Genomic DNA, 16,367 nt, shown 5'->3' with positions numbered 1-16,367 from the left:
ATATATATATATATATATATATATATATATATATATATATATATATATATATATATATATATATATATATATATATATATATATATATATATATATATATATATATATATATATATATATATTTTAATTTTTTTTTTTTTTTTTTTTCCTAATTGCACACTTTTTTTAAATGTCAATCATTAACCAAACCCTCCCAAATCAATAAACAACTGCATGCAAGTACTCTTCAAATGAAGGATGTAATGCAAATGCAAGAATGTAAATTTCATCATCAATGATGCATACTTGCTAATTAAGGTACTTTAATTACTTTTTATTAAATTATATTGTGATGGTAACTGAGTTGAATTAGTAATTAAATAAATTTAATCATTATTACTTAGTATACATTTGAAAATATACTGTTACTATTATCTTTTGTGTTGGATATATATTCTAATTACTTTTATAGTTTCAGTTCATCTATCACTTCATCTTCTTCCTTTTTTTAAATTCTATCTATTTAAAGGTTTTTAGATTTGTTGTCATCCATGGTTGCATAACTTCCGTACGCCGTGTCAATATGACATTTATAAATAATCGGCGAGCATGAATTGTTGAAGATTTGAGTATTAACGTGTAATTCATAATACAACAGAGTAGTTTAATTGTTCACTTGATTAATTAAGAATAGTTTTTTGCTACCCTTTGTCTCTCACTATGTCTCCCCAAGGTTTTTAGTTTTTCTTTAAAAAAATTTTATTGAGTTTTGGTGATGGTGTATGTTTGTGAAAATTATGGTCCTCAAGGTTACATTAGAACCCCTGATGTACTCTAATAATATTTGCTTTTTTTTTTACATGAATTCCTTTATTCCAACAAAATAATATCACAACAATCTATTATTATGTTTAATTCTCTCTCAAAGGATCTATTCAATGATTGTTAATTTTATGGAAAAAAATTTTATTTGATCATGTACTCATTAAATTCGAATTTCTTTTATAATTGTTATATGACTTTTTATTAATGATTTTAATCATCAAAAAAATTATTAATTTCTTTGTACATAGGCACTATAATTTAAAGAGACAAAATTATAAAATTATGAGTAAATGAAAATAATTAATTTCTTATACACTACACGCGTAGCGAGTGACTCTTAGCTTGTAGTATATAAAGTGAAAGAGGGTTTTGGGTGATAAATTTTACTTTTCCCAAAATATCCCTCTCATCTTTTATTTTTTAAAAAAATATAACTACCATCTAAAAAAACTACCATCTTAGATATAAAAAAAAATAAAAAAAATAAAAAAAAAAAAAAAAAGCTTCCATCTTTTCTTTTTTTTTTTAATTTTTTTAGAGAAATCAAATTTTATTATTTATCCTACATGACATCATCAATATAATTTTATTTTTATTTTTTATCAACAAATAATAAACCTGCTAATTTTTATTAAAATAATTAAAGAGATAATATTGTGGGAAAAAAAAAAAAAAAAAAGAACGGAGCTTAATAGATTACTTATGTTGCACACGTACGCATTGTCTGTGTCTCTTAGCTTGTTGAACTTAATGTCACAAGACGAGCGCAGATTGTCCTTGTATCAACTAAATTCCTAGGCTTAATTTAGGCCAGCCATACCCATAAGCGCAAAAAGCATTATGAATGTCTAAAATAGATTAAACAACACGTAATGACACCAGCTTGCACCAAGACACATGCATCAGCATCTGCATAGGATGGATGGCATCGGGGAAATTGTCAGCTTGTTACATTAGGCTCTCAATAAGGGTTATGGGTGAAATATGTTGGGTGAAATATGTATTGAACGCTGGTTCGCTAATGTACATTTTAATATTCAACTTTGCATAATATCTCTTAAGGTTTCATTGTTTCTGTAGTCAAACTTATTCATACGGCACGCTTACAAAATGTGGAGAGCAAACAGCTAAACACTTGCAGATATATTTTCAGTACATTAGAAATCTGTTGCACTCGAAGCAACTACAGGCATCCCTATACATAACCAATTGTTGAGGTATATCTGATACACCATCTGATAAATGAAAATTTTAAGGTACAGGCGGTTGTACTTTATTTGGTACAGACAAAAATCGTGGAAAGAACATATAACTGTTTTGTAAAGAACATACAACTGTTTTGTAAAGAACATCCATTTTTATGTGTTTTTTTTTTTAATCTAAAGAACATCTGTAATAATAATGAAGAACATGATAATAATATGTAATGAATATAATTTAAAGACAAAATTCAAAGAACATTTCACAATAAGCAATGAATATTATATCACAAATAAAAGTACATTACACTAATTATCAAAGAACATGGACATATGTTCTTTTTACTCTTTTTTTTTGGTGCAAATATGTTTTTTTTTTACTTTAGGTATACGTTCATTACATTTTAATAGTATGCTCTTATTACTACAGTTGTATGTTCTTTACATTTGTATAATATGTTCTTCTACGAGAAACGTCTGTACGATGCACCGTACAGGAGCCTGTAAGAACCACGCACTACTTGTTTTTCTACAACTGGCATGATCACACTATTCAACAGTCTGTGAGATAGATCTATTGAATTAACTAATTGTATACTTGTCATTCATCATTTCTATTTATGAATATCATTTTTTTTTATTTTTTTTTATTTTTTTATTTTTTTTTTTTGAGTTGTTAGCAGATCAGAAATCGTTGCAGTTTCTATTGAAATGCACAAATCCATATAATCTATACTTTTTTTAACTGTCTCTATTTGCTGTAACATCATTTGCAAGTAGAGCTATAGACCCAAAAACTGACATGAACTGGCAATGTCCCAAACGCGACTTGCACCCAAACTATGGGTGGTACTAGTAACCCATAACCCAAACAAAACCCAAAATTAATCGACAACTGGTTAGACCTGTTATTCAGTGACTTAAACTTGAGCCTCAGCAGCCCGAAAATTAACTGACAACAGTTTAACTTGACTTGACAATAAATTGAACCCAAACTACTACCATGAAAAAGGGTCCAGTCTGACGTGGACCAGAATTTATCTGGACCGGTCTCCAGTTCATACAATTTCACAGTTCCGTCATGCAGTCCCTTTTTGAACCTCTACATCCGTATGATTTAAGTACCAATCTTAAAATCAGCGAAAGTGAATATTAAAGAGCAATTTGTTTCATTACCTATTTGGTGAACTCCAATCTTTCTTATTCAATAAGGAAAATTATACTGAAAAAAGGATCATTTTGGTTTTTGGTACAAAAACTACAAACAGGAACAAATTTCAGTATGTCAGTAGTCTGGTAAACAATTAAACTAAGATAAAGATAAAAATGTCAGATGTCAGTAATAATTTTCATGGTACACATCAAAACTAGTACTCATTCAAAAAAAACAATGTACGTTACAAAACAGGAGGCTTACAAATTTAGCCTCTCAACAGGAACTCTCTATACACGAAGTCAAAGTACAGTTTTCAGCTCTATACTGAAAATACCCCTCCCAAATCCCGAACAACGCAATGGTCACAGACTAGTGACATGCATGTATAAAATTTACAACATCTAAAACACAACACAAGGTTTGATGCCTCAGTTACAGTAAAGGAACTATGACTCCAAGCATCAAAGAAAACCTCAATCTTTCCACATACGAAAAAAAATCACAAAAAACCCAGCTACAACAAAGCGGGGATAACAATGAACCTGCTACTCACCAAAAACGAAGCATCCCAAATTAACTTAAACAGACACTAATAACCAGCCAACCAGGCTCTTAGAAAGCTGTAGGCATTCAAAATTATATTTGGAACCAAAATGTTGGTGATAGCCACACTCACCCAACAACGTATCTCGTACAATAATAATCTTCAACAGATACACTTGAACTAGAGCTGGAGGAGCTTGAATTATGAGTCTAGCTGGATTTTTCCTCCTCAACTTGCGAAGAAAAGTTTTCAGCAGCATTCTTGTCATGTCCTTGATCACCGACTTTATTTTTGATTGATTGAATGTCAGTGGTTGATGAGTCAACAATGAGCCCTCTTGAATCATCCATATTTGAAAAATCAAATTCAGGTTCCTGCTGAGAAACTGGGTGATGTTCCTGCAAAGCCTGAACCTCTACAACTTCCATCGGTGAATTGATTTCCATTTGATTTTTGAACTGAACAGAAGATGCATAATTGTTGTGTAGAATAGGAGGCTCTTGAATCTCTTCAAAATCACCATCCATTTGCAATGATTCATATTCCACAAAGCTGACCTTTTCTAGTTGACCTGACTCATTTTCAAGCGCATTATTTTCAACAGCAGGCAATTCTTGCAACTCCCCAATGTTTCTATCTGATTCCCCAGAATCAGCTGTCAGTATTTGATCAGAAGACTCGGGAACAGAAACACTGGCTTGTGCAGTAGGAGATACTGGCACGTCTTTAATATCTGTTTCTGTTTGCATTGGCTTGGATTCTATAGGAGCTATTTCTTCAACAACATGCCAATCGCGTAATTCTTCCACAATATTGTTGCTTTGCAATGGCTCATAATTCTCAGAACCAACCACTTCCCTTTCTTCGGGCTGGAGAGCAGATGGAATACTTGCTTCAATAGCAGGAGATTCTTGTACCTCCTGAATGTCTCTATCCAACTGCAATGGCTCAGATTCCTCGGAACCAACCACTTCCCTTTCTTCAGGTAGAAGAGCAGATGGAATACTTGCTTCAACAGCAGGAGATTCTTGTACCTCATGAATGTCTCTATCCAACTGCAATGGCTCGGATTCCTCAACCACTTCCCTCTCTTCAGGTTTAAGAGCAGATGGAATACTTGCTTCAACAGCAGGAGATTCTTGTACCTCATGAATATCTCTATCCAACTGCAATGGCTCGGATTCCTCCGAACCAACCACTTCCCTCTCTTCTGGCTGAAGAGCAGATGGAATATTTGCTTCAACAGCAGGAGATTCTGGTACAATGTCCCTATCCAGCTGCAATGGCTCAGATGAACCAGCTTTATCTCTCTGATCGTCAGACTCAGATGCAGGAGTGATACTTTCTTCATGAGCCAGCAATTCCTCTGTCTCTTTAACCTCTTCATCTATATGCAATGACTCAGATCTTGTGGTATCAAACTTTTCCATTTGATCTTCAGTGTCAAGAGCAGATCCGACACTAACTCCAACAAGAAGTGATTCTTTTAACTCTTTATCTTCTTTCCCCAGTAGCAATGGCTCATGTGTTTTTCCAAGAACATGCATCTCTGGTGCCTTATCCTTAAACTCATGAACAAGTGAATCACTTTCATCAAGTACTAATGGTTCTAGTATCTCTTTGATGTCCCCATCTATTAATGATGACTCGGATTCCATAGAACCAACACTTTCTGTTTGATCTATGGGCTCAAGATCTGGTGCAGTACTTGTCTCAATGAAAGATGAGACATCTATCTCTTTAATGTCTCTATGTATTTGCAATGGCATGGATTCCGGAGAATCAACTCCTGTTTCACTTACTTTTGGTAAAGCTTCAACAGAATTAGATTTATCAATGATTTCTTCTTCAACTCTCTCAACATCTGCAGCAGACTGTCTGATAATCTTAGCATCCACGATTGGCATTTCTGAAACAGTTTCATTCCAGTGAGGATCCAGATCATGACCCTCCAGAAAAGCAAGGTCGGATTCAATTCTTTCTGGAACTGATTCCCTACTATTGAAGGCAGCATCAGCAGTGTTTGTTACTACTTCAGAGGTACTGCCCCGTGGTTCTGTATCTCCTAACAATAGATCAGTTTCTGGAGAAAGACCTTCCACCTCTCTCATAAATTCAGCCTGGACAGACTCAGCAACCACAGATTTGTGAGCTTCTTCACTCGCAAATACAGCATCGACATTTTCAAAAGAGTGAGCTTCTAGGTTTAGCAAATCAGTATTGAAATTAACTGTCTGTGAATCTAAGTTTGATTCCTTAATCCTGGAAGGATTGGTTTCTACATGAGTGCTATCTCCAAGCAATGTTTCATGGCTGATTGGCATTTCAGTACTTGTATATACTTTACCAAAAGCTTCTACAGGTATATTCGAGTCAATTGCAGCATTGAGATCTATCATACTATTCTCCAAGATTGGTACAGTATTTGACACTCTGAAGTCACCAACTGCATCCAGCTCAGACAGCAACTCTTCATCCATCTCATTGACATCATTTTTCTCTGCATACGTGATATGTTCATCAGCTATTGGTTCTTCAAATCCTTCAAAGACCTTGTGATTTTCCTCTACCAGTCCAGTGCCAGGTACATCTTGAACATGCTTCTTAAATGATAATTCTGCAACTGTTGTTTCAGAATCCTCAGGCTGGGAAGAAGATACATTGCTATGACTTGAATCAGAAGATATCTCGTGTTGAGGCTCTTGAGCCATGAGAACATTATCAGGTTCATCAACTTTGTTTGCCTGATCAACCTCAAGCTTTCTAAGAATGACGGATCGTTCCTGTGTACATATCTAGTAGTATCAGTATTATATAATTAGCAGTCCAGGGCTCCAGGCCATTTAGTGTTCAACTCATTCAATTAGACAATCATATGTCAGTGACAGCCAAAAAAATAAGTTCAACATAAACACAGCATAAAAGTGAATATTTCCACATTAATGATACTGTCATGGGGAATTTATAGCAACCTGGCCATGGAAACAGGAAAAAATAATGCTTAATGAAAGTCCCACTAATTGTTTTCACATCCATGTTTGATGTTGCTAAAATTTGAAGATGTTTGACTCTATTCAAAGTATACACTCATGTCATAGCCTTCGATGGTGAAGTTCTTGTGGGAACTTTTGTCCCACATAGGTAGAAGGAAGGAAGTAGAATCATTTTATACATCAACCTGTGCTTAGTTGGTTAAATTAAATTGCGCTTAGTTATGAGCATACTAGAACAATAAGCTCAAATAGAATTATCAATAATTCAGTCAATAAGATCACAAAATCCTCGGTATAATGTCATTAGAAATTCGAAGGCATATGATCTAACAAGCAACATGATTTACCTGATCTACGGAATCAGCCCAGGGGTCGCTGATGTCAGAATTATGTGGAAAGAAATGATTTTCATCCAGTGAAAATTCCGGCGTTTCATTCCCATCATTTTCACGACTCTTCAAACTGGAATTGAACACCTGAAACTGCTGGTTTATATTCACTTCCTCCTGATTTTCGTCCTTTGACTCGACCTGTGAAGAAGACAATGTGGAGTGGACAGGCGAATAACTGCCTGCCAATGCAGTAACTTCGTTTTTCTCTTGAGCTAAAATAGAATCTTCTGCAAACTTGTGTCTATCAGCAGAAGGCATATCATCTAGCTTGTTTTCAATATGAATTTCAGAACCGTCTTTCTGTGCAAAAAAATTCTCTACTTCATGAGGAGCAACTTCATCATCTAATATTTTGTCCTTCGCCAAATGAACCTCATCTTCTGCCACTACAGATGTTGGTGAATTACTAGGGAGTTTATTAAACTCTGAGAAGTCAGTGCTGTAAACTTCACTTTGTTCACCAATATCGTTCATCGTCAAGTCATCTCCATCTGCATCGTTTTTAGTTTGCTGGGAAATGAACTCTACATCTTGATTGTGAACATTCGTTTCATCAACCACAAATAAATCACTTGATAAATGGTATAAATCAATCCCTGATGTCTCTCTCTGCATATCAGAAGAAGAGGAGGACAAGGAATGGTTCTTCTTGAGTGGGCTGAAGTCATAAATAGGTTCCTTTGGATGATTATCATCCACCTCATCTGCATGACTGTATTCTGATGTCTCTAGTGACAACCCAGGTGTTACACCTGACGATGAGGGCTCCAGTGAACACTTCTCTGGAATGTGAACATTAAAAAGATTGTTGACTTGGCGTTTCTCCTTGTTTGCCAAACCACTGTCAACATCTTCCATTGTCTTATCATTAAAAACTTTTGATACAGATAATGGGCTAGAGGTGATATTGTGATTTACTTCGATTAATTCTGTCATTGGTTGGATGTCACTATGGCTAACTTTGCTATGAGACAGCATTGGATCTACTGCAGGATTAATTTCCCTGTAATCAATTCTATTATCAGTTGATTCAATAGTTTCAGATGTGTAGGAAGCTGCAGCAGAAGAAGACTTAGCCCTACCCAACTCAACTTCAAGCACACTGAGAACAAAATCTTTCCGATCTATTTCATCATCTGACAATGAATCCAAGTCTTCAGAAGATTGGCTTCCATGCTCCAAACGAGCAGAAGCATGATCAATCTCAAAACGGGCTTCAACTTCTTGAGCAGAGTTGTATTCCATCATCTTTTCTTCAAGATCTGCTCCTGCAGAAGTTGATTCTTTTTCAGCAACAGTACTTTCTTTGGACTCACTATGTTCACTTAGTTGTCTTTGAAGAGAAGGATATCCCATCACATCAGAATCAACAGTAGGAGAAGACCTTTCCCTACCGAGCTCAACTTCAAGCTCACGAGGAACAAAATCTTTATTCTCTTGTTCTTCACCTGACAATGAATCCAAATCTGCAGAAGACTGACTTCCATGTTCAACAAGGACAGAAGCATAATCAATCTCAGAATTGGGTTCAACTTCTTGAACAGAGTCATCTTCTATTAGCTTCTTTTCTTCCTGGTCTGCTCCTGCAGAAGTTGACTCAGTTTCAGAAACAGAACTTGCCTTGGACTCACTAAGCTCACTTACCTGTCTTGAAAGAGAAGAACAGCTCATCATATCAGAATCTGTCCTTTCTGGCACAAAATAAGGTCTAAATCGACTAGGTCTTCCTAAATCAAAACCAGTGGATCCCATATTGAATGTCTCATTTCTTCGAAATAATGCCTCCCTATGAGTAACTTCAGTAAATTCCTGCTGGAAAGTATCTTCTGAAAGATCAGGCTTTTCTTCACTAGAGTCATAAGGAAGATCAAAAGGATTTCTCCTAGACAGCATAATAGATGGTGCAGAGCCAGGTATTGGTGGTAGCCCCAAGTGAGCATAAGAGTTGTCCTGAGGTAGATCAAAAGGATTGTTTCTTCTCGTTGAAATAGGCGCAACTGGAAAAGGTAGGTCCATCCCATCCAAGTCAATCAAATTCCTATCTCCTGTTATCTTCCTTGCTCTTCTCCTAGCAATAAGGCTCTCCAGGCGCTGGTTCCTTTCTAATTCAGATGTCCCGAGATCCATAAGATTCTTCTGGTCATCTTCTGTCCACGTGATTGCAGACTTCGCAGAATCTTCTTTACCAACTTGAGTTTCCTCTTCGTTGTCATCATCATTATCACTTTTACATTCATCAGCTTCGTGATCCTTATGATCACTTTCATCTTCAGAATGAATGCTGCTATCTGGCGAAATCACAGACTCTTCCATCGTTGCAGCAGAGCTTTGACGGGATAGGTTACTAGCCTGTAATATTTCATCGTCTAGAAGTGGATCTAGTTCATCAAGCATAGGGATAATGTCCGCCATTGAAGCATCTGGAGAGGAACTCTCAGCTCCATCAGACCCGGAATCAGACTCACCATGTTCATCATGATCAGAACCCATTTGTCTCCATGATCTCATAGATGATTCTAAGTAATCCCTCATTTGAGCCTCTGATGATCCTTCCGCTATATTATAACCCTCAAATATCCTCTCTTCAACTTCTTGAGCAGTGGATAACCGATCATCAAGAGCATCAAACTGTTTCCATGATGCCAGTGAAGGTTCTAATTGATCCCCTACCTGAACATCAAGTGATCCTTCTGCAGACTTATAATCTTCAAAATTCTCATGTAGAACTTCCTTAGCTGATAATATACTATCAGCTAGAACTTCATTCGATTGTTTCTGCAATTCCAAGGAAGACACTAAATAATCCCCCATCTGAGCATCAATTGATCCTTCTGCTGAAATATAATCCTCAAAGTGCTCACCCTGTACCTTCTCAACTGAAGAAAACCTGGTTTCCAGGATTTTGCCATCACTAAAACCGACTACAATTCCCATCTTAAACATTTGATCACCCAAGTCCACAGTCTGCTCAATCTCAGCATTCTCTTGCTCACTCTTTGATTCATGAATCCATCCTTTCTCAAATCTGACCTCCCTCGAATTATGATCAGTAGATATTGTACTATAAGCAACATCATCATCATCACGATCTATATCCGATTTATCTATTCTATCAGTATTATCTAGCAAAGGTTCTTCATCAGTTGTCTTTACAAACTCTCTGCTCAATTCGGTGTACCTACTATCTTTACCAAAACACTCATCTTCCTCAACAACTGTTGTGCTCTCAAACCCACCCATTTTCGACTGCACAACTTCGTGAGCCGGTTTCTCTTCTTCCTCACACTCAGGGACAACATTTGGTTCACCAAAACTCAAAAGGGTTCCAAGTAAAACAGCAGTACCAACAAGTACAGGAGAGGTAGACACCAATATAGAAAACAAAAATGGGAATGATCTATACAGAAATAACAAGAACAACAATAAACCCACAACAAATGGATGATTACAAACTGATCTATAACACAATTTTATTGTTATGATCACAAATTTCCTGATTTGAATACCAACTTTTACCCCATCATTACTCATCTCAACAAATGTTCAAACAAACAAGCTCAAATCTGTATAAAACTACAAACCCAGAAAAATTTAAGCAAAACCCAGTTCGATTTACAGCAATTCAATCAATTCCCAGTACTCAGAACTCAAAAAAGGTCCAAAATTCATCAAAAAATTGGCACAAATAAGTAAAAAGTAGGTGGGTTTACTTACATGTAGTTGAATATGTAGAAGATGATGATCAAACAACTTTGGGAAATGTTGATAGTAAACAAGAAGAGAAAAGAAGAAGTGGGAAAAATGTGGGAACTTGACTGACTAGTTTGAAGGTGGAAAAATGCGCAAATTACAGATCTAAATCCCAATAAATCAAAAGAAAAAAGGTAGGCTGTGAGACCAAAAAGCTTAATTAAACTGATGATTAAAAATGTTAAAAAATGGTACTTTTAATTTCCCCTGCTTTTTAGCAAACCAATATCCTGATTTTGAGAAATTGGCGCAATGACAGCTTAATTTATTAGCTGTTGCTGTCCTTCCGTTATTTTTGCTAATATTCCATTGGAATGTCGCCCTCTCAAACCATGCTAGTAAAAAGGCAAGTGCACATTAACAAATTTTGTGCTCATTTGATTTTTATTTTATTTTATTTTATTTTTTTTTTTGAGATTTTTCCTCATGCTATGATTTTTTTAATGTAGAAATTTAGTAATTGAGCCAAAAAAAAAAAAAAGTTACGTTAAATTCTAGGTGCACCCGAGTATATGCAATAATCTTTCTTATACAGCAAATGAATTAAATTAGATGGAACCCTATGTAATTTATGGATTTTTTTTCTCTCTCTATATTTTAGAAGTCTCCCTTTAGTTGAATAGTTGTTTCTTTCTTTCTTTCAAAAAAAAAAAAAAAAAAAAAAAAAAAAAAAAAAAAAAAAAAGTTGTTTGTTTCTTTAGGTTCTTCATGTTTAAAATCTATTCAAATACTTCAACCTAAGAAGCGCAAGACATACAATTTTTTTTTTGTAATAGGACCTTCTATTATCTTCAAACTATGAAATTTATTAATAAAAAGTCTATGCGAGGAAAAAGTCAAAGTTGAAAAAATAATTAGGATGATGATGGTGATAAATGTTTTCTAGTAAAAAAAATACGACAATGATAAGTATGATTGTTTTTAGATGCTATAAGGACTTACTTTGTATTAACTAAAATTCAATGCGATAAAATCTATCACATGTATTTATTTTTTTGAATAGAAAATCTATTACTATTTTTACTTTTTTTTTAATAGTAAAATCAATCCGCTAATAAATTATTGTACGACTGTAGGCACATAAAATTTATATAAGTGTCACATCAGATTTTATATAGGTCAAAAGTCAAATTGTTGACTTAATGGTTATTTGACTGTTCAATTAAATTATTTAATTTGGGTGAAATACATTAAATTAAATTAGCCCATTTAATTTAATATGTTCATTTGAGGGTTAGAATTCAATAATTGGGTTAAGCTATAATAGATGGGTCACGATTACCAAATCAAAAGCCCAATACAAATATAACGCTAACCCTACGAATACCCCACTCTATAAATAGAGGCATAGCTCTCTCTATGATCATTTGGGGAAGATCGAGGAAACAAGGAGACTACATCAAAAAATAGAGAAAACCTCTCAAAACTCTAAATCTCTATCCAAAGAAAACCTCTCAAACCTAGAAGAATAATAAGCAATTGACGTGTCGTTCTACTCTTGAATATCATCTGTGGAAGAGATTAAGCCTTGACGAGGAAGAACATCAAAACATCAAGCGCATCACAAGTCTGTGCAGTTCAACCTCTACATCAAATAGTCATTGATCGAGGTTAAGCCTCATCGGCCCTCAATCAAGAATTCAAGTCAAAGTTTTATATCAACAACATGTCAAAGTGATACCCCTCATGATTGCTTTACAGGGACTTAATATACTACTCATATCATCAAGATGCATCTTACTTTTAGAGAGCTCATATGTTAAGATACTTCTCAGTTAAGTGTGCTTAGTTGGGAGTAATCTTGGGATGGGTGACCTCCTAGGAAGTTTTCTCATGGTGCGCATGAGTGAGGACAAAATGCGCCGAGAAGACTTGTGTTAATCTGTGGAGATAGTTGTTGGACCTTGATGCGCAATTCGTGACAATAGGCCCCTCCCTAATTTGTTTGGGGTCGGGTGATACACAAAGTTCAATCAAAGGACCAAATTAGAGATTGTACTCATAAATTATCAAATTAAAAAAATTAACACTTTGTTGCATTTGTTTTGAATCTATATTTTGCATATTTAAAATTTGTATTTACAACGACATCTACAAAATATATTCGAATTAACAAATACATAACATATTAAATTAAATAAGGAAATATAAAAAAATTATGATCTTTAAGTAAATCTTGCATTGTGGAATATCTCCCGCTTACATCGTATGGATCTACAACTTTTTTAGAGAGACAATCTAACGATCTATTGTAGCCTTGAGGATGATTTTTATCTGATTCATTTGATTGTATCCAAACAATTGATTAACTTTAGTGAATGAAACCTATGATAAAACATCTTAGAAGTCACCACTTAAAACTAAGGAAGCCCTAGTTTTTCAATTTGATAAACCCAATAGCATGACATGTACGTAAATATATCAATAACCGTGGGATATGTATTTAATAAAAAGTTGTTGACTTGTTTACAATTTTGTCATTTGGTGAACAAATTTTGTTTAACATAATGATAAACTTGCATTTTCTCCTTAAAACTTGTAGTATTTACAAATAGGAAATTTTATCATATAACACCTTTTAAGTGTGATTTGTTATGAGAAAACACCTTATAAATTTTTTTTTTGTGAAAACACACCTAATACCACTTTTTAATTGTATGATAACACCTAAGGGTGGTTTCAGGCGTGTTGACTTCGTTTAACGGTGTTGACTACCACGTGTGAGTCACGTGCGCCGATTTACCCCCTCCCTTCTAATTTTTTACCCTTTCTTTCCCTCCAAATCTATTTTCTCTCTCCTCTCAATTTCTTTCTCTCTCCTCTCAATTACTTCTCTCTGTGTTGCTCACATCACCATTAAAAGCTCTGGGAAGTTGCTCAACCATGGTAGTGACGAATTGAATGCTTCAATTCGTGGTTTAAATTCGGCCAAGGAATTGGGTAAGTGAAAAAATTTCTCTCTCCTCTCATTTGTTACTCAGTTTCTATTTTTGTACTTGCCTAAATTTCTTTGTCCTTTTCTTTGTGTTTGCCATGGGTAAAAAAAAGGGAAGCTTGCTGCAAAGAGAACGCGTGGAAGGGGGACCAATTACACTATAATACAGAAACCCAGGTTTGATTTCGAATTTTTTTATGCACTTAGGGTTTAGATTCCTTAATTGTTTAATTGTTGGAAATGGTTGGTAATGTTAGGAATTGGGAAGGCATGCATGACCTTAATTCACTAAACTAATGGGTTTTTAATGGCAGTGGACATATAAAATAATTGTTTTATATTTGTGTTGTTGTCTGTGTTGTTTCGTTACTTAAGTGTGCTTAGTGTAATTGGCTTTTGGATACATGGATGTTGCTGCTGAAATTCGTGTGCATGTATTTCATTGTATCAGGTTTAATGGTAGGATGAATGTGTTTTATCCTTGGTATAAATTCATGGATGAACCAATTAACATAAGGTTATTGTATGGTGGTGAATTTTTAACTAAAAATCGCAAAACAACATATGTGAAGGGTGATTCTGAGTATTATAGAGTGTTTTTGCATCCAAATGTAGATGAAGTATGTTATTTTGAATTTGTACATTAGATTAAAAGTGAATTGGGTTATGATGAGGTTGGGGAGATTTGGTTTAGGAAGAAGGGATGTACTTTATATTATGGCAGAAAACAATTATTGAGTGATGCTGACATTCCAAAATATTTAGAGGCCAAGGAAAAGGATGGTTGGTATGAGTTGTACTTAGTACATCTTCCTAAGAAACCTATAGATCCTCCCACACTTAGATATGGACCTAGGGTTACTTTTTACTCAGATTCTGAGTTGTTTAGTACATCTTCAGACAAGGAAGAATCAATTGGAAGGATGGGTGAGTCAGCATTAGGGATGGGTGAGTCATCAGCTTTGAGGAAGGCAGCAGGACAGGTGGGGCAGTTATTGAGTGGCGAGTCAACAAAAAGAGTGGTGAGTCAAACAAAACCAAAGTAGGGCCTGAACAAGATTCCCTTCAAAACCCTATATTTGTAGATAACCCACCCACTTTGCCGTCCAAACCTAGCCCCTTATCCAACTTTATTTCCTTAGAAAACCACTCATTTCCTTTGAAACCCAGAAGAAGTAAACTATCTACCTTCTCCCTATTAAAAACTCAACTACAATCAGATATAGAGGTCCAACCAAACATTGAGAGTGAACCCATCAATGAGCCTGAACCAAACACTATTGAGCTTGACAAAGTTACTGTGGAGGAGGAGGAGGAGCAGGAAAGGGGTGATGAGCTTATGAAATCTGACCCTTAAGATAATGAAGTGATTCTCAGTGAAGATGACTATGAAGATCAAGATGATGATGACATATTTGGTGATAATGTAGATGGTGGTATTACAGAAACAGTTCTTCGGAGTTTAGGAGGGGGTTCTGGTGAGATTTGTGTGCTTGATGCTGGTCATGTTGAAGATGAGGGTGTGGAAGAGGAATTAGAACTAGGTCAAGGACTTGAGGATGATGAGGTGTAGGACAGTGATGGGGATGATGTGAACAAACCAGGGTCAGATGAAGAAGGATCAGATTATCCCATCTTTAACCCAGCTGTTGATTTTAAGCAAAAGATAACATTGAAATTTGGGCTTAAATTCCCTTCTAGTTGGGTTTTCAGGAAAGCTTTAAGGTACCATGCCATAGATAATGGCTATGATTACTATTTCCTGCATAATACACCATTGAGGGTCTCAGCTTACTGTGCTAAGAGATGTGCTTGTACATGGAAAAAGGGGAGGAGGTTGTATACGTGTAAGTGCAACCAAAAGAGGAAATGCAGGTGGAAAGTCCATTGCAGTAAGCTTAAGGGTGAGGAAACTTTCTAGATCAAAAGTATCAAAGAGGTCCATGTGTGTGGTCATTAACATCAAAACATTAAGGTGACCTCACAATACCTTGCAGAAAGGTATTTAGAAGATTTTAGAGATGATCCTAATATGAAATTAAGTCCATTCATTAGTAGGGCTACAAGAGAAGTGCAAGCTGAAATTGGGCATTACAAGTCTTATTTTGCAAAGAAACTGGCCTTGAAAATGTTGTTTGGTGATGTTGTTGAAGAGTACAATAGAGTGTGGGACTATGCTACTGCAATATATAAGTATAACCCAGGAAGTACATCTATAGTTTAGGTGGTTGGTATTGAAAATCCACCCCCTCTCTTCTAAAGAATGTATGTGTGCTTACAGCCATGCAAGGAAGGCTTTATGGCTGGATGTAGGCCTGTACTTGGAGTGGATGGAGCTCACCTAAAGGCCCATTTCCTGGCATTTTTCTAACTACAATTGGCAAAGATGGGAACAACAACATATTCCCGGTTGCTTAGGCTGTTGTTAAAACAGAAAAATCTAAGACTTGGAAATGGTTCATCGAGTTGTTAGTGAAGGACATAGCTTATGTGGCTACTTCTGTGACTTGGGTGCATGAAAGGGAAGAGGATGTGACATACATGTCTGATAAGCAGAAGGTGTGGTTGCTTATTCCCTTACTTTCATTTTTGTG

At 35.4% G+C, this 16,367-nt stretch overlaps 1 protein-coding gene across 1 annotated transcript; it reads right to left on the bottom strand.

Annotated features, from left to right (window-relative positions):
- Positions 1-3,351: 3,351 nt before the first annotated feature.
- On the bottom strand, positions 3,352-11,032 carry LOC145567586 (uncharacterized). The gene is made up of 2 exons (XM_081626896.1): positions 7,044-11,032; positions 3,352-6,486 (listed from the first exon to the last, which is right to left on the bottom strand). Exons 1-2 carry the CDS (start codon positions 10,617-10,619, stop codon positions 3,913-3,915), a joined length of 6,150 nt encoding a protein of 2,049 aa, XP_081483022.1. The 5' UTR covers positions 10,620-11,032; the 3' UTR covers positions 3,352-3,912.
- Between the last annotated feature and the right edge of the window lie 5,335 nt (positions 11,033-16,367).

The sequence above is a fragment of the Chenopodium album genome, chromosome 11, assembly GCF_948465745.1.
Source record: "Chenopodium album chromosome 11, dcCheAlbu1.1, whole genome shotgun sequence".
Taxonomy (NCBI): Eukaryota; Viridiplantae; Streptophyta; class Magnoliopsida; order Caryophyllales; family Amaranthaceae; genus Chenopodium; species Chenopodium album.
Note: the sequence above shows the minus strand (reverse complement) of the source record. Positions and strands in the feature narration are given on the sequence as shown.